Source organism: Neodiprion pinetum, chromosome 2 (genome assembly GCF_021155775.2).
Source record: "Neodiprion pinetum isolate iyNeoPine1 chromosome 2, iyNeoPine1.2, whole genome shotgun sequence".
Taxonomy (NCBI): Eukaryota; Metazoa; Arthropoda; class Insecta; order Hymenoptera; family Diprionidae; genus Neodiprion; species Neodiprion pinetum.
The window spans coordinates 3,013,804-3,038,789 of NC_060233.1; the positions used below are offsets into that span (position 1 = coordinate 3,013,804).

At 38.3% G+C, this 24,986-nt stretch overlaps 1 protein-coding gene across 1 annotated transcript; it reads right to left on the reverse strand.

The window, feature by feature from the left end:
• Positions 1–18,906: 18,906 nt before the first annotated feature.
• Positions 18,907–24,694, reverse strand: LOC124211549 (uncharacterized). The gene is made up of 2 exons (XM_046610719.2): positions 24,359–24,694; positions 18,907–24,239 (listed from the first exon to the last, which is right to left on the reverse strand). Exons 1-2 carry the CDS (start codon positions 24,692–24,694, stop codon positions 24,213–24,215), a joined length of 363 nt encoding a protein of 120 aa, XP_046466675.1. The 3' UTR covers positions 18,907–24,212.
• Positions 24,695–24,986: the final 292 nt, after the last annotated feature.

The window sequence follows — 24,986 nt, forward strand, 5'->3', positions numbered from 1 at the left end:
GGGGGGGATTATTTTTAAACAGCTTCGGTGCAGCGGCGAGCAACGCTTGTAGCGCCGTTATACGCCCACACCTTATACTCTAATTGCTTCAGGAAGTCACTACTCAACGAATACATAACTGCTATTTTGATATTTCGCTGTCTCCGGAGCGTGTCTCACTACCGTTTAGTGAGTTGTTGTACTTGTACTGCGACGGTATAACGAGAGGGGGAGTAATCGGGATGCGAAAGAGAGAAAGAGAGAGAGAGAGAGAGAGAAAGTATTTTATTTGATCCTGGAGCGTAACTCTCCAAGGACCACGAGCATAAGTTACAAAAGACCAATGATAACCTAAGAATAATTAATTGTAATAATATTAGATGAAAAACAAAAGCTGAAACAAATTAACTAGACTAAAATAAATTCAAGAATAGCTAAATGAAAATAAGATAGCAAGCGAAGAATGGACAAGAAGAAAATAATACTGATCAAAAGTAGAGATAGATGTAGTAAGATATTAAGTATTATAAGCGCTACGGATACTCGAGTAGAAAAAAGCTGAAAATTATCACGCATTTATACATAACCATTCGTCGTAACCATGCTCTGCACAATTTTATAAATTATTAAATTATAGAGAGAGAGCGATGAATCACTCCATCTCTGAAGTGAGCTGAAAAAACGTGGCTGTGGATTCTCTCGTTCTTCATTATCCAAAAAGTGAAAACAAGAGCGTTGAAATTGATTGATTAAGGAAATATTCGCAACAATTGGAAGTATTGCAAAGAAAAAACGAATAACAAAAAAAAAAGAAAGAAAACGATGGAATTTGGTGAAAATAGAAAAACGTCGAGTAAATCGGACCGGATGGAAGGCGCAATTGAGGATGAGAGAGAAGCCTGGGACGAAAGCGAGGCGTCTGAAATTAGATTGAAATTGTTCGCGGAATTGGTACCGCGGTGCGGAAGACGTCTGAGAGCAAGAGAAAGATAAAGAGAAAGAGAGAGAGAGAGAGAAAGACTTGGTCACGTACGTCGGATCTAGCTAATGATCTTAAACGTGTCCCAAGTGAGTCACGGTCCCGGGTTCTCGGGCCTTTTGCCTCTCGCTTCCACCCTCGGACGACCCTCGGAATATTAAACCGACCCGGCTTCTGTTCGACGTCAGCTTGCGGCACAAGAGACGGAAAAAAATGCCGATTCAATCGCTCTGCAGAAACTCTTGAACCTTTTCTTTCGATCTTCGCTACCTTCGCTTCGAACAAAATTTATCGCAGAGATTAGAGATCTTGAGATGCAGCCGACAAAGCTGGAAGAAAGGACAAGGTCAAAGCTCCGCGACAAAGATCGGGAAAATTCCTCATAAATATGCACGCGCTTGTTTAAAGCCGAAAATCTAGGCTCGTCTACTCGTTCAATAGGATTAGATTTGGGCTCTGGTTTGGATTAGGATTGAGCTAAATCTTCGCGTTTACACTTTAGAAAATTTTCCTGTAATAATCAGATACTAATTTTACATAAACTCGTGCAAGTTTTACTCAGGCTTATAAAAATTTACAATAACTTCACTCTGGACTCGAATTAAATCAAGGAAATCAAGTGTTTAGCACTAGAACGTGGGAAATTTTACGGTAAAAGTATTAGAAATTTTTAACAATATTAATAATCGAAATCGTAGCAAATTGTGATGGATTTTTACCCCCACGAAGCGGCCAAAATCAGTACAAATGTTTGCTTAACATTTTCATGCATTCACTTTTCCTTACATGCGATTCTCTTGAAATTTAGCATACACGAGATTTTGGCCTCACTGATTACAAATTTCAATTCGAAATTGAAAAATTCAAAACGGCGGAACAAAAACAAGTATAAATATTTTTTTTTTAGTTTTGTATAATTTTTTTGCATGTATTAAGTTTTTGTAAAAGTTGGCACTCCGCTTTTCATGGTAGATAAGCAGAAAATGCTTTTCCTTGGTAGAAAAGTAGGAATTTCTACTATTTGTTTGCACGTGCTATTTTTGCAATAAATAAATAAATAAATTTCCGCACCGTTTCTAGACTGAGCAATGTTTCAAGGACCATGTGGAGCCAAAAGACTCGGCAGTTGTTACCAAAAAAGTAGTTCGACAATTAAAAAGCTGCAAAAAAAAAAAGGTGGGACGTTTGAACGTTCCGGCGTGAATCGAAGGGTTGAGAGTTTATGCGAACCGTTCTCGTATTTTTCAATACTCGTAGAATCAAGAACGGAAAGAATACGTAACAACCAATGATTATGAACCAGATGCAGCGAGATGGTCAGAGTTTATAGGCGTTGGCGAGCGGCGGGTAGTTCTAGAGTAAATATTGAAACACCTTCCCAGGGGGTAGCTTCGCTAACTTTGCCCCGAAGAAGAATCCGGAGGGTTGAGAATCGGCGAGGCGGGGCGCGACGAAAACGCGCCCCGCGGCGACACCGCACGCATAATCTAATTTGTACCCACTTCCCAAACTAGCTGCAACGCGGGGATGACAAGCGGCAACAACCCCCGACCGACCGACGGACGTCCCTCGAGCAAATTGGCTCTGTTTGAGAAAATAAAAGCCGACTTCTTCCCGTCCTCTTTCCGCACCACCAATCCTCCCCATCTCCCTCCCTTTTTGCTTACATTCCGTGCGGAAGTAATTGGCTAATACCAAAGAACCGGTGAGTATTTGTCACCCTGCAGAATCGGCGTGAAGGGATTAAGCTCACCGATTTTCTTTACACCAAATTCTTTCCTCCTTTCGACGCAGTTGACGCTGATACTGTGACAAAGTGACGATTCTTATCGATTTGGTTACAGAATATCGAGTTATGTAATCTGACGTTGTAAAATTCACTTATACACTGCGACCCGTCTCATATTTGATTATCGATATTGTTGTTCGTCGTATATTTAACTCTCCGTCGACTCAAAGTATCGAAACAAAGATCTGACCACTTGCACACAATTTTTCCCCGCTTCGTTTTCGCTCTATTCAGCTAAAACCGAGGTTTAAACGATCAGCTGATCGTCCGGCGCGACGCCATGTTGCTTCGAAGCCGAATAACCGTAGAGCGTCTCGTTTCTTGGAGTGGAGAAAAAAGCAGAAGCAGAAGTAGCTTGTACAAGAAGATATCGCGAGGTCTATCAGCCGGGATAAAATCTCCGTCCATCAGTTTTCACGCTACCGGACCGAGCTCTGCTACCTTTCGAGACTAGATTGTAGAGATTTGAACGTGGCGGTCGGACCGGCGGCATCCAGCCTCCGGTATCTGTTGCTTCGCTGGGCTCTGATTTATGCCGCACTCGAGCTTCGCGACGAGGCATTTCTCTGTCCGTAAGCTTGTCCGTTTATCTTGCGTGAAACGATCGTTAGTTAAAATTAATCAGAACAGAGGCCCCGTGACCCGGTGTAAGCGGCATTAATTCCCTTTGATTTCCATCTTCGTTAGACTTGTTCGTCATTACTCTCTGCTGCAGGTCTCTGTTTTACGTGGTAAGTAAAAAAAAAAAAAAAAAACCGAGACCAGAAACGTAAGTATCAAAGAGAGTAAAATTGACGCTTAGGGTCGTACGAAGTGCACCGTGTCCCTGTAAGAATAATACGAAAATAATAATGTCAAAAACGACATCGTCTCTTGTTCAGGTCGTTATTATTACATATATACACATATATCTGTTACACGTACGTACGTACAAACATATGTATAACGCATAAAGCATCTTCTACCCACTGTACATATTTAATACCGAGGTTTTATGCCTCGCCTCGTTTTCTGTTTTACGAGCGATGCATACGCAGCCATGTAACGCGTACCTTATTCCCCGAGCGTGTCCCTTTCGTTTCATTCGAGCATCCCTGCAGCCTGCATGCGTATAATAAGTCGCGAGGCTGCAAAGTCCTCGAGTCGGTCTCTGCAGCCTGGAGGAGAGCTTCGGAGGTTCGAAAGCCTGCGGGAAAACCTACGGAGAGCTCAGGTCGGTTTTATAACCCGACGAGTTTAATGATCGCATCAAATTTTTAATTACTTGAGTTACGTTACAAATTGCTAACAGATGGGTACCTACCTCGATCCCTCCCCCACCCTTTACCCGACTCACTTTCACCGTCGAAACTCGCTTCGTATTTTCTGTCTAAACGATCGGCGCAAGACAAGTAAAGCCGTTGGTAAAAAATACCGGGATAAATAAACTCGTAGATATATAATCGAATTACGAATTCGTCCACCCTGCATTGTTGAAAACAATCGACGTATTGTAGGCACGGTAGAACCACGATTATACGAATTAACGAAATTCAATTTTTATCTTAAAGTATAATAATATGGACAATGCAAATTTAAATCGACAAACGATCCGTATTAAACATCTCAAAATATATTAAACCTTAGAAATCTAACCTTAAAATACGTGTCAATCCAACAAGTCATTATCCCCGCGGTATTCTAAGGTTAGATTCGACGGTCATGGGTTACGTTACGTTTACTGAGATCGAGTTAGTTTCGCGCTCGGCCGACTGTGGCGCTGCAGGTGTCTCAGTGCTGCCAACGTAACAGTCTAGTGTAAAAAATTACCCGTCTCATATTCATTGTCCCCAAGTGTACCTGACGTACGTTACACCGCAGCTTTTGAGATAATTTAAGTTTACGCGGCGTGTAAGATCGCTGTAAATCCGATCCTCGAAGGGGCGTTTGAAGAACGCCGAGTGCGAATCGATAAATCGGGCAAAAACCACAGAGACAAGGCCCCCAGGGCATAACGACGTTGACATCCGAGATTTGACGCGAAACGCGCCTTCGACGCCCCGCGTGCCGATTCGCCGCTCGGCGTCTTCTTCCTGGCGGGAGGTCAGAATCCTTCGGTTCCAGGTCGACGCCGTCGGGGGTCGAGAAAACGGACCTGACGAGGCGCCGGCACTCAACACCGAAGAACCCCGCTGCGAGGCTTATCGTAAATTAGTGACACCGCGGGAATCCCAATGTAAATATAAAAATCGGTGAAACCTGGGAACCGGGGGTGGAGAATAATTTACCGATTCATCAGCCGCGATTCCTTCATACTTTTTCCGTTAATTATCGAAACCTCTGCATGATTCATCACGTTACGATAAGCCTGATTCATTGTTTGTAAAAAAAAAAAAATCGACAATTTTCCGATCACGATTTATACCTTTGGCCGATTTTTTTCTTTTTCCTTTTTTCACAAAAACTCGAGCTTCTCATTCAATTGTTGGATAATAATAGAGTACATAACAATCGACGCGGAGTTTGAACCAAAAATCGTTGAACAAAAATCGGCATCAGTTATTGAAAACTTATTGTTGTTGATAAACGATTCGATTTCATACTTTCACTCCTCTATTGTTATTGTTGTTGTTGTTATTATTATTATTAAAACCAGGTACATTACATATATCAGCATACAATACATGCCGAATCTACCGGAGGTAAAAGTTATCCGTGAAAAAGAAAAAATTATAAGCCAAAAACTAAAACTAAGACTATAAAAAAATGTACAATGGCATAATATCGTTTGGTTATCTTTTAATTACTTATAGCATAAAACATGCAATTTTAAAAAATTCTTCAATTTATATTTTAATGTAATTTGTGGTATAATCGTAAAAATTTGCGTTTGCATTGAAGAGGTGAAGTTTTTTTTTTTATATACTTCAAGAGTGGGCTTAGGAAATTTAACATTTATACTTCTCGTGCCACTTGTACTGGACGCATAAATAATTTTCAATTTTTCATAATTTAAAAAAAGCGCACCAAGTACCTCAAACTATTATACATAAATAAATACGTATATTTTTTATTTATTTATTTATTTTTATTTTTTGGACACCAGTCCTTTGCTACGACAAATGAAAAGGTGAATTTCGAATTGCGGAGAGCTTTTGTAAAAGCGATGTACGAGCTGCAGCCCTGAAAGCAGCGTCGCTGGTCAGTAGCTTGTTGGTAACGAGCGGGTATATAGAGTGTCGGGCAGTTGTCTCTAATCACCGTCTTCCAGGAACGAATTTATCGCTCTCGTTTAAACAAGTTAATAGTTAGTTACTATCCTCGATGCCACAGGGACGGACTCTCAGGATTATTTAACACGGCATTGCAGCTGCGCTTTCTCAATCCTAGGAAAAGACCGATCGAATTTGGCCTCTGCATTGAAGAAAAAATATTAAACGTCCGATTTTTTTTTTCCTACCTACCTCAAACATAGAATTGTTAGAAAAAAAAGGAAAATTGTCAGCCAGGATTTTTACTTCTTTCGTTAAAAACAAGTTTAACAACGAGTTTTTTTTGTTTTTTTTTCGAAAACGCAATTGAGCTTACCTGATTTTTTACGTCACGTCGTTCGACAATTTTCAATCCATCTTGTACTTTCCAATTTTTGTCAAAACGATACCGAATTAAAATCGATCGCGCAGCCTGCAACGATGAATAAAACCTGGTCAGAAGAAATGATGTATAACAAAATCTCAACTGATAGGTATATCGTTTAATTTGCGGAGGCGATTCGTCGAAGCGTATAAAATGGTTGTAAAAAAAAAAAAAAAAAAAAGAGAGAACCACAAAAACAGAGAAATCATCGAACTAGACCGTGAAACAGTGAAACCGAGCTGCTCGTTACAACGTTTCGCGTGCATGGCGTGTCTGAATTGAAGATAGAGTGAGGTGGAATAAGGTTGGATAAAGAAATGAAACGAAGAAAAAAAATAAATAAATAAAAAAAAAAAAAATTCTTCACATCCCGAGTTATCACGAAGGGGGCCGAGAAGAAAGATGGGGAGTTGTGTTGAATAAACGCGAATTGCGGCGGCACTCGAGTCCCAGGGAGAGAAGAGCCAGCCCATTAACGAGGAGGAATCCAAGAAACGGGAATCGCGATAATACGCCCTCTTGCACGTTAATTAAATTTAATCAAACGCCCGGAGGTCGTCGTGCCTACCGGCGACGATAAGGACGACAAGGACGAAAAGGACGACAAGGACTCGGGGTCGAACCTTACGTCGATCATCTACATCCCCCGAGCTTGGGGGATGCGAACATGCGAGGAGCGAGTCGCTGGCCTCGCGTGATCGAAGCCTTCGACAAGCGAGACGTGAGGACGAAAACCTTAAGGAAAGGAAAAGGGAAAGGGATGGTCGTACCGGGTACCGAACCACCAGGCACCAGACGCGACTCTTCGTCTCGATGTGATATTTATGCCCGGGGTAGTCGAAGGACGGGACAAATTGCTGAGGCAATTTTTGACAAGCCTCCCCCGATCCGGAATTTCGTCGAGGCGTACGGACGGCGGAAAGTTTGTAAAACACCCTGGTTACTGGGAAATATGGATATTTTCAACCAGGCATCAAATGATCGCGGTGTTGACTGTAGGAAAATAACGTGCAACGATAAATTGACGTTGAAGCATCGTTTGACTAAAAAAGTAGAGTAAACGTCGGAAACTGGTTTTACGTTGGAATTACTTCTCAATGTATAAGAAGGAATTTCTCTCGGCTGGAACAACCGGAAGGACCGAACCTTCGGGACCCCGTGCAATATTGATTGCGGACTGCAGCTGCGGGGAGCGAAAACCAACCGGCGGAATTTTTTTCACCGCCAAAAGCGCCGGCCAAACTCGAGACGCAAAGTTGATGCATATTCATAACTGCTTCGGGGGAAAAGCGGGCGGCGTGGCAGCAGACAATTGCCCCTGTCATTTTCATCCCGTCTTTGGGCTCGACCTGCACCGATGGACCGGAGAAAAGAACAGCCGGATTCAAGCCGCCGGTTTCGCTTGCTGTCTTCGCGTCTTGCCGACCCTTTTATCCGGCTGCGAGAGGCGGTGAAAAATTTAAATGCACGCCCGGATGAACCGTCGGAGCCGCGGCTCTGAAACCAATCGTCTCGGCGTTTCGGGGAAAACTTTTGACTTGCGGTGACGATAATTTAAGCGCAGGATTGAAAAATTAAGGCTTGAAAAGTGCATTTTCCTTTTCTTTTTTCTTTTTTTTTTTTTTTTCTCGTCATGCAAAGTTTGAAGCGATGAATAATCGTGCAGCGAAGAAGGAACTGTTTGTCTTCGTTTCTTTAATTAATTCTTCGCAGGCATTTATTTTACAGCTCTTTTTCACTTTAGCGTATGATTAGATGCATATTTTGGGCAGGATTGAAGTTACGAATTTTAAAAGCTCTCTCGTAACTTGAATTTTCGTAATCTTTCATTTCGGAACTTTGAGCGTCAGGTTTCTGTCCATTCGAAACTTTGACATTTCGACAAAGTTTGATTTATTTACTTCAAGTTTCGCTACCAAACAATTCGGAATTAGGCGCTTCCGGAACTTTTCAAATTCCAAATTTCAACTCCATCCCATACTTTGTTCATACCTTAACCCTGACTTGATTTCTATTCCGTAATCTTATAGCGAGATAGTCAAACGTCGACTATTAATCAAATTATCATATCACCAAGCTATAAAGCAAATCTATTTAAAAACACAAAACCAAAAAATACTGGAACTATAAAAAAAAAGCTCAGGCATATCGAATCTCCGTTTCAAATAGTTGAAAATTGTCAATATTATCTGGTAGACAATTCGTTCGATTCAACCGTCACACGACGGCTTATTTTTTGTTCAAAAAACTATTTTCTTCTTTTCCGTATGGTCGATTCGACGTTCGTATCTTTAGTCTGCGATTAACTAAAATTACTTTTCAATTTTTAAGTATTAATTTCGGCCAAAAAAAAAAAAAAGAAGCAATCAAATAGAAAGAAAATTACGGAGTTTACTTTCAAGTCCGGACTCCGGACGGATCTTGGCTGCAGGAGGGATAGAAATTGAAATTGAAGTATGGGATACAGGGAGTGAATAAGATATCGGGCGAAGAAGTTGGGGCGAATGGTTCGCGTCACGTCCTAGTCGTAGGAAACAATAAGCAAGAATTGTAAATAGATTCGACAACCATCTACCTACACAGACACGTACGATGTAATATTGCGCGGAAGTTTCGCGCGCAGTTCGAATCCAACTTTTCAAATAAATATTTACGGTAACGGCACTTTTATGAGGAATTTATTCGACGAATATACGGTGAAGCGGCGAGCCAATGATCCGGCAACCCGTAAACAAGACGGCTGCATGGTTCTTATATTCCGATCTCTCATTCCTCTCAGCGCCCTTTTTTTCCAATGAACTTTACCGCCCCCGTATTACTCCGATTTTATTACCCTTATCCTACAATTATTTCGCTTGATAATCGTTAGACGAAGTTCGTCTCTGTATGCGATAGACGCAGGAGATGTTTCAATAAATTGACAAATTTTACAGGAATAAATTCGCTCGAAATATCGACAAGTTTAACCGGATTTTATTCGCGAATTTTGCGAATTTCTAAAGTTCTGGAAACGCCAAATTACGGATTTATTATTTACGTTCGGAATCCTTTTCATTTCAATTTTCAGTTTTTCTCATTTCTCACACCCACTCGTCGAGTATATTTTTATTTTCAGACTTTCCCTCGATCGAAACTTTATTTTCCAAAATTTCCCTCAATCGAAACTGACGAATCCCACTTAACAAATGATTCAACAAATCCTCGACACCCTGCAAGACTCGGAACAATAATAACAAGAAAAACTCGTAAAACCGCGAAAGGCAAAAGCATGCAGTTTGTTAAATTGATCCTGTCCTCCCGGGGGCGAAAAACGCCTCTCGATGCCTCGATCATCTTCTTGTAAAGCCGTGTTCTCCATTCTTTAAAATAGTCCGCCACTTACCGGCAGGTGGCCCGAGGCATCAAATCAGACGTGTTACGTTAACTGAATTTAAATTGCCGCCGCCAGTCTCGCCGTAATTTATGCGCCCAATTGTGCGACGGTCTTGAATTTACCCATCAAGTGGCAAGATACGCGCAATAAATAAGCAAAAATTTCATCATTATATCAGTGCATTTTACTTCCACTGCAAAATAAAAATTAAAAAAAAAAAAAAAGACCAAAGTCCCTTAAATCGTTTTATTCTGATTCTTTTTCTCTCTCTCTGTCTCTCTCTCTCTATCTTAAAAGGGAGGAAAATCCCTGAGCATTTTTTTTTTCATCCGTTAAATCACCGCCCGGATAACGAGGACTGTCATTTTTTATGCATCTACAGACATTATACACGCGTTGTTAAAAACGCGTCGCGTTAATCACTCTTGGATTTTTTTTTTTTTTGGATCGGATTTTTGAATCTCATGACTTTAACGAACCGAGAAGAGGTAGCGAGAGGAATAACCAGGCTTATTTTACCGATCGTGGGGGGTCTTCGTCGACCGGCAGTTTATTCTTTTCTAAATGTCCTTTCGACTGCTCGTGCATCACACACGGCTCTTTGACAACGGAAATTAACCGCCGCTTATATTATGCGTGCCTTATTCCCATGGGTATAAAATACTCGTGTTTAACTCGGGAATATTGTCAATTAAAATATTTGTAATACGGTGATTATGTCGGCACACATTCGGGTACGTATAAAACGTGTTTACGAAGTTTGACGACGTTTTCATTTTTCTACGTTAAAATCTACCGCTACTCTAATCGTTTACCTTCGTTTTCTAATTATTCTTCTGCTTTTTCTATGTCGGAGAAGGAATAGGAGGAAGGGAACGAAACGTTGGGAAAAACTCCTTGAAAGTCGAATATCACTCGACGATGCAAATAAAACTCGTCGGACGTTACAAGCAACTCGTGCAACGTCGCTTTTATACAGTGACACAAAGAGAATTATCAACGGCGGAAGGCACGCAGATACATCGCGCGTGGTTTATTAATTAGAATTCCCTCTTCTTCTCTCTCTCTCTCTCTCTCTCTCTCACTCCCTCTCTCTCTCTGTCCCTGAAATACGTGCAAGAAACACGTGGAAGTGACGCAGAATTATTCAAATATATATATATATATATATAATGTATAATGGTCAGCAAAACTGTGATGCGTCACAAATTTCAGGCATATATCTAGGAGGAATTTTTCACCAATTCAGCGAATTTTTTCGGATTTTGTTTATTCACTTGTTTCGGAAATGTTTTTTTCTTTTTTTTTTTTAAACACGTACGCATCATGGAAGATTGAAGTAGGACGAACAAAATTTTAACAAAAAAATTGTGTTTTTCCATGAATTATTTAATGCTATATATGTATAGGTTCTATTTTTTCTAGCATCAATATGACTATTTTCAGTGAAAATGAATGGATTTTTTTTTTTTTTCTTCCAATGCGACACCTTTAACGTACGAAAAACTGGCAGCGTGGAACTTGAAATTCCTGCCAAGTAGAGAAAAAAAAAACATTTATGGGGAAATTAAAGGTATCGCCTTTGAAGAAAGAGAAAAGGTTCATTTTTTTTCAGCGAAAATAACCTTTTTGATGCTATCAAGAATACATAACATGTATTGCGTTTAATAGTTCTTGAAAAAACACAACTTTTTTATGTTGAAATTTTTTTTCCGACTTCAATCTTCAACGATTTAGAGGTTGAAATAATAGAAAACGATTTCCATAACAATTGAAGAATCGGACAAAACTCCCGGAGAGTAGATTTAAGCAGTACTACATGTAACCAATTATGGAAGAAATGCGAGAGGATAAAAAAAAAGTGGCTGAGTTGGTGGCAAACGCCTCATAGATAAGTATCACAGAAATTTGGTAAGATCAGAAAACAGAAGGATCGCAATATCTACGTTTAAAAAACGTAAAAACCTGTCGTTGTGGAATTTTTTAAATATAATGAGTCGTAGTATAATAAAAAAGTGTAAATTTGTAGAAAACTCGATTGTGCATATGAATATGCCGCAATAGAGCAGGATTCTAATGATTCAATTATTCTAGTTTTTTTTTTTTAAGTGACATTTTTACCCGTCTTTTCTAAATTTTGTGAAAGAGATTTTGATATGTTTGAAAATTCTATACCGATACCTTACCTAACCAAATCCAACCTAACCTAATTTACCATGAAACTATTTTTACCCTCGCCCATTTTAACCTAACCTAACCAAATCTATTTATAAAACTATTTTTACCCTCGCCCATTTTAACGTAACCTAAATTAATCTATCTATAAAACTATTTTCACCCTCACCCCAAGCATTGCATTGCAAAAAAAAAAAAACAAAGATAAAGTCCAAACCATGCAGATAGATATTCGTTTACCCGTGGCTTGGAAAAAAAGCGGTGAATTTTGGGGTGGAAATTTTTTTTTCGCAAATCCCCGATTTTTTCGGGACACGACCGAGGGTGAGGGGCAAAGGGCGGTCCAACAACAAACTCCCACTCGTCGTTATCACGCGCGTTCTCCCCCAGGACCGTTCCTATTTGTCCTCCTGAGAGCCAAACCGTGTTGCAGCTTCCGGGACCGGCGCCCCTTCCCCTTCCTCCACCCCGATTATACACCTTCAGACGAGCCTAGACTCGGGCCATGCGTGATCCCCGATTTCACCCTCGCCTCGGCCGATCCTACGGGTGACAAAAAAAAATATAGAGACGAGACGAGAAGAGAGAGAGAGAGAGAGAGAGAGAGAGAGAGAGGGAAAGCGTCTGGGAAAAATAACGGGGAGCTGAAAAATTGGCGAACAAATATACAGAGAAAATTGGAGAAATTTTTTCACCTCGTGTTGTTTCGTCCGGAGGGCGAAAGATAAAATTTACACAATCTCTGCGCCATTAACATCCGACACCCCTGCAGGAAATATAAAAATGAGAGCGAAGAATGGAGTGGGAAGGATATTGGAATTGAAGGTAATAATTCTCGCGTTATATGGATACATTTCCTGTCGATCCTCATGAATTCTTTATTCTTCTCGTCAATTATCATTTGGAACTCGACTCAATCCCGCCGATCATTCTTTGATGCCGAATTTTGAACTGTGCAAAGCACTTGACTAATCTCCTCGCTTTTCCGACGCTTTTATAACGAATCGACTTTAATTATATATCGAAGGATTTTCGGCATCACGGTTTTATAATATTGTTGTTATTACTTTTAATGGTAATCTCCCTGAAAGAAATGTATTGAATAAAATAACGGTGATATTGACTGAACGAATCAATAATGAGGAGATTTTCACCGTGTATACATAAATCTGAGAGGAAGTTTCTCTCAAGCTTTTTTCTTTCATTGTCAGTCTTCTCGTATATCGGACGAGATGCTCCTCAAATAATTTACGGTAGTGAAAAAGCTTTTTTCTTAACCAAGTGCGCAAAATAGTACATTACCGCACTAGTGCGGAAATAGTCTCGTTTTTCAGTGTAACTTGGTTTTAGATTTTTTTTTTCCCCCAACTGAGTGAACGAATAATCGAAAAATGCTCCCTAGTAAAATTGTAATAAATGATAAAAAAATAGAAAATATGCTTCAACTCTACGTGAAACTTGAAGTAAAGTACTGGGAGTGTGAAAAATCGCGAAAAGGGTGAGGAAAATGCCGAAAATTTCAGCCGCGACGCGGCTTCCAAGCTCAGACGTGATTTTGCCGGCAGCGGCGCGGTTGTCGTCGTAAAACATAATCGTGTCGGTACACAGCCTCGGAGCACCGAATTCCCTCGTAAACTCGAAAGTGATGAGACTTATTTACACATTGCGTAGGCATGGGGCTCGTCAAAATTGGCAAGTTTCCTCCCGGCGTTCGTTCCCTCAACGTTGACGTTGTTACCACTGTTACGTCACGCCTTACATTATGCCCGTGTTACACCTTGTACACTCGGTGCGTTACGCCTTCCTTAAAGCTCCGTCGACTTCCCGTTTATCTGTTTTCAGAGAAAAAAGGAAGATATTGCCATCGCCGCGAAAATGAAGTGTTGAGCTTTCGCTGAATCTTCACGTTTTTGAGCTTAGAGAATCATCTCCAATCACTTTTAAATTGACGTCTTTGTGTGTGTGTACGTATGTCGTGAGTTTTTTTTTTTGTCCAACGATATCTCGAGAACGAGTTACCGGATTTCAATGATTTGAGTCTCAATCGACGCGGTTTTTCCAAACTTAGAACTGATAGATAGAAACCAAACACATTTGGATTTTGATGAAAACTGATACTCGTCGGTTTGTTGGATGGCTGATCACGAATCTGAAGTCAGATTACGAAATCCAAAATGGCATGAAAACAAAAAAATTATCCGCTCGAGCAGAAAATTTTTATGTTTGAACATGTTACAGCAGAGGTTTTGCAAGCATTGCCAAATGGAGTTTCAATCTAACGAACCCGTTAGTTTAACTTGCAAAATTCTAGCTACCGTAACAAATTTTCTTTCCGTTACTATACTAACATTAAAATATGCCGGTCCAGCGAAATATTTTGAAAAAAAATCCTTTTTTCGAGCAGCAACAGCTTTTCTCAAGTATATAGCAAGATTTGGCTTCAACCTCACAAACCGTCGAACTGGGTACTGGACTTTCGTCATTTCTGTGCATAATTAAAGATCAAAACATAAAATATGACCGACGTTTGGGGCGGCATTTCGATTTTTTTTTGTTTTTTTCTCGTTTCCATTTCCTGTAGAATCGTAGTCGCCTGTTTCTGTCCTGCCAAAGGAAGGAATAAAACCCGGGAGTGATATCCTTTTGGGATAGTGGCTGCGCACAGTACGGAAGAGCGAAGACACGGGGTGAGATTAGGGTCCGTTGTGGAAGAGGCAGGCATCTGTTGCGCCTTCGCGAACAACATTTACATAATCGCTGGTCGAGCCAGCCAGCCAACATCTCACCCTGTTCCTCATCCCTACTTTTCCCTTTCACCCCGCGGGGGGTGGTTGTCCTCGGGTAAAAAATTATTCCCCAGGAGTTGCCGCCGTTGAAAAAGCCGCAGGTAGAAAGAGAGGAGAACGAATAAATAGCAGAATTAAAAAAGCAGGGTTTCCCCATCGCTCACAGAGTTTTGGAAAACCTGGAAATGTCATGGAATTCTGAAATTATTGAATAGTCAAGGGAAAAAAAGTCGGGGAATCGTTTACCAAGTTTTTTTTATAGATTCAGATAAATTAGTTCGAATACAAAATTTTTTTACCATTGCCGGAAGGTTCTCTTCAAACTTTGAATATTCATAAATATTACCTCACGAACGATTGTGCGCGAGTAAGAATTCGTACTTTCATTAAAATGAAAAAAAACAAAAAGGAAAAAAAATCGTATGGGAAAATGTAATGTATTACATATTTTTTTTAACTTGCTATAACCAAATGAATAAATCAAATTGTTCGGAAAAAGATTATAAGATTTTTGTCTGGAAAACGTTGAAATGTCGAGGAATTTTGCGATGGAAATTTAGTGTCTGCGCCTTCAGAGAGCTGTCGAAATAAAAAATAAAAAAATTACACTTATAGGGTAATTTTCAAAAATTATCAGAAGGTCAAAATTCGATAATCGCCACTCTTCAACTCCCGCCAATTCTTCGTTTTCTTCCCTTCTTCCCGGGGGCTGTTGAAGGATCTTCGAGTCGTATTACCAGGAGATGGGGGGGGGGGGGGAGGGGGGGGGGGGGCGGAAGTGACGCGAAGTGGACAGAGTTTAAAAGTGTCGGCGGACAAGTGTGGGCGAAACTTTATGTGAAAAAAAAAGTCGACGTCGTCTTCCGGAAACGGAGACAAAGTAAATTCTTTCGCGAACCAAGTGTCGAAACTTTGCAGTGAAACTCCGAAAGAGAAGAATTTGGCCGATCGGTTTTCGGTGTCTAAAATATCTTTAGGGCCAATCAGCTGAAACCAGGGAGTTGTTTTCGCCTTTTAAAATCGTTCGTACATACCCACTTTGTCCCAAAAAAAGGCCAAAGGCAGAGAGGGAATTCCGACGGGCCAATTCTGTCAGAAACTCGGGAAACGTCGCGATTTGCATATTCTCGAAACGACGTGTCTAACGCCGCGAACGAAACGACGTGCTGCGACGCCGTTTCGCATCGTCGACGCTTTTGTTTCTCCGCCTCGAAATTTCCTAATTCACCGCGAACTACTCCTGCGGATATCGCTGTAATTTATTCACCCAGTTTCTCACCCTTTTGCCCCGGATTTGTGTCAAGTCGTTTCAACGTGTCGAGTTCCCGTGTATTTCTCCCTGCTAATTAATGCAGTCAGTCTCAAAATCCAGGGTAAGTCGACTAGCGGTGTTCGAATTCACCGGAAACGATTCGCTGGATAGAAAAAAATAAGCGATTCGGGAAGATATTCGGAGGATGATTTTTCACCCTGAGCTTTGGAAACGCGACGCGAATTTTCAATCGCTAATGAAGAAGCAACCTCGGCATCGGGTGGCTGGGGACTAATCTCCGTTGACCAACAACACGCGCCTCTGCAACTGGAGTCTCAAAGGCCGAAAGCCAGCTGCAGCTGCAGCCCGCGAGCCGCCTCTTTACGCCCCTTCGATAATGACCAAACGCTAATGCAGAACTGCTAACGAGTCGAAACTCCGTAATTATGAAATACCTATATTCCCGTCGCGTCTAGATTCTAGGAAACACAACTCATACCGCGGTATAATATCACGCTGCAAGGATTTCGTGTATAATTAACCGATGCTGTGTCGCGAAAATTTTATTTTTGTTTCATTCCTTTGTTGTGGTTGGTTGTTTTCGTTTTGATTTTTTGTTTTATTTATATCATGTGTTCGCTACATGTTCGCCGTCGCGCGTGTCGTCGGCATTGTTGGAAATATAACAAGCCAATGACGGAGAGGCTAGCTATAAAGATAGACTTAAGGGAGGGGGTTACAGCTTGGACCGTCTAAAATCAAGCCTATTTTTAGTGGTTGCTTCTTTTTTTGTAGGAACATTAAAACACTTGGAGCTATTTTTTAGAATTTTTTTTATTGAAATTGATAACAAAATGGTCGCATGAAGCATATAATTAGCGAACGACTCCGAACTCGAGGGCTTTTGCGGCAGCGCGTTTCCTGACGTCACTTGTCCAACTTGTAGCAGATGGAAAACATTTTTTTGAGTTAAAAACGCCTTTTCGGGTCAGAGCTCGTAGCACAAATGTTGCAGAAACATTGTTTTCAAATATACACGATCATGAATGAAAAATTGTTAAAAAGATTTTCGATAAACAAAAGTTTTAAAGATTGTGTCAAAATTTCACGACGATCGGATAAAAATTGACCGACTTGTATGCGCCATGCCGCCATTTTGTTATTAATATCAATGAAAAAGTTCTTAAATGTTCTTGAAACTATGAATAATAACAGCCCTTAAACCTCAAATTGCTCCAAGTGTTTTCATTTACTTCAAAAGAAAACTGTTGAAATAGGTATGATTATAGACAGTCCAAACCGATATCTTCCCCCTCCTTCAGACATAAACAGAGTTAACCTTCCAGAGAGTTGTTATTCTATGGTCTTCTTCTCGCGAGCTCTGTACATTGTCAGTACGCGACGATCTGTAGAGCTGAGATAGACGCTACGCTAATTGTTTGAAGTGCTGTTTCTTGTTACGTCGTAATAAATACATTCTAAATGTTGAAAAATGTGCCGTGAAATAAATATCGTCCCATAATAATCCCCGCAACAAGAATCGCACGCAACTACACGCGGCAGAGGCAGAAACATCGTTCATCGATATCACGAACGAGGCTGCACGGCAACGTTCCATTCAAAATCAATCCAATTGTGAGGAAGCTTTGTTGAAACGTCGCTCCGCTGTGACAGCCAGTCGGTATGTAAACTGGTTCCAAAAATCCTGATCGACTCGAAACTGTTTGCCATGTAGGGTATAAAGGGTAACGTTTGCGGCCTAATACGGAGAGAGAAATTATTTTTATCGGGTATGAATAGAAATAAAAAAAAAAAAAAAAACGAAGAAGAAACGGAAAATGACAGGCGGATATTCGTAGCGAGTAGTAAAGCGAATATAAAATAAAATAAGCTCAACGTAGTTTACTTGGTATAACTTTACAAGTTGGACTCGAAGAGCTGAAATTTTCCTTATAAAGTAACGAGAAATCAATGAAATAATTGTCGATCGCTCGAAGTCACGTAAATCGTTGCAAGTCTTGGGATGAACAACGAATGGTTAGAATTCATTGAAGTTCTAATGATTTTTGTCCGTAACCATCAACCATATCTTCACTTTTAGTTAATTTCCAATTTACCAAGTGATTTCCATTAATTTTCAACCGATTTTCCCATCGTTCTAATTAATCTCCCGCGATTTGTCGTGATTTCCAGTGATTCAATCGAGTCTGGAAATCACTGAAAATCGTTCCATCAATGAATTAAGATCACCAGCCCCTTGTAACGGTTTTTTTTTTTTTTTTTTTTTTTTTGAGGTTCAACCGATACGTTTTGATTTTATGTTATATTAGAAATCTACATATATTCAATAAACAAAATACATTAAATCAGGAGGAAACAATGTAGAACACAGATTATTTGAGTTTTGGTATAACCTTTTAAAAGAACAGGCAATCATAGAAAATCTCATTCACTCTTTCATTCACACGTTAAAATTACTCAATGCGATTACCGACGTTTTGTATATAATTATTCTGGTAAAATTTTTGTACCATATTAACGAAAGACTGGCTCTCTTTTCCTTTATGGTTCAAATTTAAAAATGATTCTAGTGAAAGAATGAATCTACTGACAAAGGACTCTAAATTATGGTGAGATTACAATAAAGTTAACAGACGAAGATATAAAATACTGACTTAAGAAGGCTATTACAGATTTGTGGCACAATCCACCTACAAATCAGTAATGAAAAGATGACTTAGCTCGGAATATCTCTGATGAAGAGAGGTGGCCTAACGGCTCCGTAGATGATCATGGATGTTGAAGTTCTTTGATATTCCTTTTATAGAATCGGTCTTCACCGATTATACTGCGTGGTCGTTCGTCGATCAGATATTTGGATTTGTTCTTTAGGCTCACAGGCTCCGAAAGATTGGGATTGCGTTGGGTTACACTTCTTGTATGAATCGTCGTCTCAAATTCCTTTTTTTTTTTTTTTGGCTTGTTTTGTTTTCCCAAATGTTAACGAAATTATAAGAATGTGAATATGACAGGACTAGACTTTATATCGACCGTTCGCTTCGACCCCGGCTCGCAGAGAGAGAGAGTTACACTTATTTCACCGGATAGGTGATCTTGACCGACGTGACACCTAGAGTTAAGCGTTTGCCCTTTATTTTGAAACGTTGTATGTGCTTAAGGCGCGTACATACGAATTACTTTATATTCTATGTGACTCGCATGTAATATCGTTACATCACCCCCCCCATTTTCGAGATTGTTGTGAGAACGAAAATATCGAAAATTACTCGTTATCCTATATTTGCAGTAAAATCTAAAAACCTCTCTTTAAATTACTTCTTACTTATCAATCATTCAATCCATTCATCCTTCATCATTCATCATTAAAATTATCATTTTAAAATCTAATCACATTTTCTTTTAGCAAACATTTTGTTTAACTGGACTTACATCTAAAAAATTCTATAATCTATGCATGTTGGACTTATTAGAACATTTGAAGGATTCATGACGAGTTTTTCGTGAATTTTCATTACAAAAAATTATCTGTTATTTAGCACTTGGATTTGTGGGCTGATAATATTTGCGTAAACTCACACGATTGAAAGTTCCCAAGTTTTTGTTTTTATTTTTTGTATCTATTAAATTATATGCATTTTCATTAACTTTTTTGTTTATTTTGTACGGACCTTTAAACAAATGGAAGAATTTGTGTGTTAATTTATCGATAGCGGAGGATGGATATGGTACACGTAGTAAAACTAGATCTCCTTCATTTAAAATTACAGTTGAAATTGATTTTTGATTCCGGCTTCTATATTCAAAATTTTTCTTCAAGTTTTCTTTGGCTAACAATATTTTAATATCGTGACTATTTTCAATTCTGTCTGGAAATTTTACAATTTTTGTTAATTCATCATGCGCTGTTTTATTAAAATGAAGTTCGTATGGAATAAAACCGGTGCTATGGTGTGTTGTTAAATTTAATAATTTTTCGATTTCTTTGACATATTTTGCCCATCTAGTATGCTTATCATTGCAGAAGGTACGGAAAAATCTCCCCAGTTCTCTCATCACTCGTTCAGTAGGATTGGATTGTGGGTGTCTAATTGATGAATAGCAAACTTCTACTCCTTGTTTTTCTAATTCGACTTTCCATCTAGCAGCTGTGAATTGAGTTCCATTGTCGGATAGCAATCTTTTTGGTTTTCCTACGTTTTTAAAGTACTCGTTGATTATTTTATTTAATGCTATTGTTGTAGTAGCTCGTTTTATGGGGTATAACGTAACTAGTTTTGAAAATGCATCTATTGCAACTAACAAATATTGGACTCCCCCAATAGATCTCGGCAGAGGGCCATAGAAGTCAATTGTAGTCAATTCGTTCGGGTGATCAGCTGTTACCTGCTTGTACTTTCCTTGCATGCTGTAGGATAATGCCTTTGTTCTTTGACATGTGTCACATGCTTGAATACGTTTTTTGATACCTTCTCTCATTTTTCGCCAGTAATAATATCTGTTAATATATTGGTATGTTTTATATACACCCATATGACCTATTTTTTCATGTACAGAAATTACGAGTAAATCTACTATACTTTGTGGGATTACTACTCGCCAATTTTGATCGAATTTACTTTTATAAAACAACAAGTCTTCATGTACTTTGTAACAACCATCAGATGAATCTGTATTGCATTTATTTATGATATTTTTCAATTCCTCATCTTTTATTTGCAATTGTTTTAAATTTTTCAGGTTTCTTATCAACGTTGGATTCATTTTAATAGTTTGAGATGCGATTTTGTTTAGTTCGAGTTCTACATTATCTACTAGCAGTTGGTTTATTTTGCTATTAGTAACTTGTTACGTTCGTTTGTACTTTGTTTCCCGTTGATATTTCGGCTGAAAAAATCTGCCACCACATTATCTTTTCCTTTGCAATGCTTGACTGTGAATGTGTACTGTTGTAAGATTACAACCCATCGTGATAATCGTGGACTTAAAAACGGTGCTGTATTTATAAAAGTTAATGCTTTATGATCTGTTATTATTTCAAATGGACTTCCAATTAACCAAATTCTAAATTTATCTAATGCATACATTATTGCCAGTAATTCCTTTTCCGTAGTTGTGTAATTTAATTCTGCTTTCGACAAACATTTACTTATAAGTGAAATAATTTTATGGTTATCTTCCTCATCAATTTGGTACAAAATCGCACTTATTCCAAGATCGCTTGCGTCTGTTTGTACTCTACATATGACGCCAGGTAAATAGTGATTAAGGGTTACACAGTTTATAAAACTTTCCTTTATCTCTTTAAATGCTTTCGTATGTTTCTCTGTCCATCTAAACGGTGTATTGTCTGTTAATAAATCTCTCAAGGGCGTGACATAGTTCGAATATTTTATGCTAAACTGCCGGTAAAAGTTACACGCTCCTAAAATTCGTTGTAAAATCAATTTACTTGTTGGTACTGGAAATTCTCTAATCACCTTGATTTTGTCTGGGTTGGGACTAACTCCCTCAGGTGTTATAACGTATCCGAGAAATGCGATTGACTTCTTACAAAAAAGTGACTTATTTAGACGAAGTGTAAAATTGTGTTTCATTAAACGATCAAATATTAGGCTTAGGTGTTTCATATGAGAATCAAAATCAGTTGAGGTTATTAAAAGATCATCTATATAACAAGTCAGAAAGGAGGTAAATTCATTACCTAATGCCATATTTAGGGCACGTATGAATCCACTTCCTGCCGTCTTGAGACCAAATGGAATTCTGCAAAAGTGGTATAAAGTGCCACCGTGTAAAAAAGCTGTATATTGACGTGAATTTCTCTCTAGCGGGATTTGCCAATATCCATGTGTTAGATCAGTAGATGTCATGTATTTTACACCGTGATATTTTCTTAATAATTCATTTATTGGTGGTGGACATTCGTTATCAGACTCAATTATGTCATTTATATATCTGGCATCTAAACATAACCTCACTCCATTCTCCCTCTTTTGTACTATTCGCAATGGATTGCAGTATTGACTATTTGATCTTTCTATAATTCCTGCTTGAAGCATTTTCTTTATCTCTGCATCTACTGCTTCTCTAAGTTTAAATGGTACCGGGTATGATTTTTTAACGATTGGCTTGTCTTTTAGTAATTTGATAGAGTGTTCATAAATGTTTGTACATCCGGCTTTCTCTGAAAATAGTTTTTCATATTTAATTAGCAATTTTTCCAGCTCAGCTTTTTGCTCTTCACTTGTACCCATAAGATTATTCGCGATCGACCGGACAGATTCGAAAAAGTTTTGATCATTTGTTTGAGATCTTGTTACTTGAATTTGTTCTATTAAAATTGATTCGATATTTTCATCCAATTTATCTTTCAAAAAATTGTGATCTTCCGATTCTACTGTTTTCTGGCAAACTAAATTCTTTTTGTAAAAATTATGGTCTTGTGATTCTATTGTTTCTGCGTTATTTTGTTCATGTTCGTTTACATTTTGAAATACAGATTCATTACATTTTATATTATTTTTTACACACATCAAATTTAGATTTTCTAATTCATTATTTCTCGGATTATCTCTTTGATCTACCGATGCAATTTTATCAAATTCACTTATTGCTACACATATATTTTCCTTATCTACTAAAATATTTTTATCAATTTCATCATTTTCTACAAAAATATATTTTAAATTTATTTCTGTTTCTTCATCAATTTTATTCTCTTCTACACAATCAGATTCATTGTCAATTTGCATCACATTTTCATGTGTTTCTGACATTTTATCATCATTATCACATTCAGGATCTTTAGTTGTGATATTTTCAAAAACTGTTTTTATATCTTCATCATCATTTTTATTTTCTTCATTATTATTCTCTTTCTTTGAATTCTTTTTAAATATTTCTTTACCTATTTTTTCATGTTCTTTTTCTGAATCTTCAGTTCTTAAAATTTTGATATATATTTTCGCGTTTTGTGCAAATGAGCTCAACCTTTCCGCAGGTTCCCGGTCGTATGAGAAAAGTGGTGGAGCTATTACTTTACCTTTAATACTAATTGTTTTCTGACCGTAATCTAAAACTACTTTATTAATATCAAGCCAATCGTTACCAAAAATCACACTACTAGACAGATGCGGTATAATTAAAAAAGCTGTTGTGATTTTCTGCGATCCCATATGAACATCAACCAAAATTTGTCGCTTAACCGCTGTGGGCTTTTTCCCAATTGCTGGTAAAACTACTACATTTGTAACTGGTAGTTCATTTAAACTATGATTACCTTTGAGAGATTTATATACTTTTTCAGACATACATGTTACTTGGCTTCCTGAATCAAATAAAGCTACCATTCGATAATTTAACACATTTATTACTACATTTGGACCCTTCGATAAGTTTTGTTTTACTCTTTCAATTTTTTCTTCAGCATTACCAATTTCGTGCATTAAGTCCTCAACTAAATTTGCATAATCCCAACTCGATGTCGGACTTATACACATCGAGCTGTTTATTAGTTTAAATTTCTATTTGGACTGGTTTGTAAATTATTGGTGTTAGTTTGCATTTGAGTTTGTAATGACTGTATCTGATTATTGGTTCCTGAGAAATAAGGTGGTGGATAATTGACGTTTGGTAAATTCATTTGGTTGCTTGTTGATGTTTGAACTTGCGGTTGATATTGCCATGGTGATAAGTTTGTACCAAATTGAGGATTTTGATAAAAGTTGTTTGCAGCATTTGGATAATTTTGTTGCCTACTTGTATTATTTATCTGTTGCTGTTGTTTATGTTGAATTTGCATGTTGTTTACATTATTCACTTGATTGTTGTTACTTTGATTTTGATATTTGTGTTTATTATTGTTTCTTTCTTCATAATTTACATCTAATTGCGATAAAGCTTGTTCTATTATTTTTGTATCCGCCATATTCACAGTTGCTAGAGTATCACGAATTTTATATGGTAATTGTTGGATAATGGTATAGTTTATTTCGAACTGGTCTAGTTTCGGTAATAGGTATTTTGCTTCCTTAAGCTGTTTAAAAAAATATGTTTGAAGTGAACCATCCTGTTGATTATACCTTCTTGAACTCCACCTTGTTTTGACTTTAACTTGGATTGGAATGGAATAAAATTTATTTTTAAAGGCTTCTTTAAAATCATTATACGTGTTGATAGTTTCTTTACTCGCTTCCCACCATATTTTTGCTCTACCTGATAATTTACTTTCGACTATCGACAATTTACACTCTTCCTTCACACATTTTAACCTGAAATAATTTTCCAAATTTTCCAAATATTCAATAGGATTTATAACTTCTTCATCTGTAAACTCGGGAGCTTTGGCATCAATGTGACTTCGTTGCAAACTTACTATTAACTCACTCACCGATATTTGATCGTTATTGGTAACTGGTTGTTGAACTGGATTCTGTATCTGTTGAAGAGCCTGTCTTTGTTGTTCGTTCTGGAGCTTCAACAATGCGACTTCGTTTGCCAGCTGTGCGTTAGTTGCTTGTTGTGCCTGTAGCTGTTCAATCGCATTTCGTAAACCCGCGAAACTCGCCATTTCCTCCTTCAAACGCTCCAGTTCTCCCTCCATCTCGCCTGTATTATTTCGTATTTGACTATTGCCTGCTTTTGATATGTCAGGTTCTGACCTCCTTGGTTTATTTGTGATCCTTGACCTAGTTTTAACAGGTGTTCTTTTAATCGTTGGTGCCATGTACTTTTGAAATTCTTATATTTCTATTTATCGCGTAATATATGTTTCTTACAATTACTACCTAAGGTCAATCATACAAACATTCAACGACGAAGTTTCAAATTTAATCCTATGTTTACTTTCTTTATGTCTAAACTTTATGTTCGGGCGCCATTTTGTAACGGTTTTTTTTTTTTTTTTTTTTTTTTGAGGTTCAACCGATACGTTTTGATTTTATGTTATATTAGAAATCTACATATATTCAATAAACAAAATACATTAAATCAGGAGGAAACAATGTAGAACACAGATT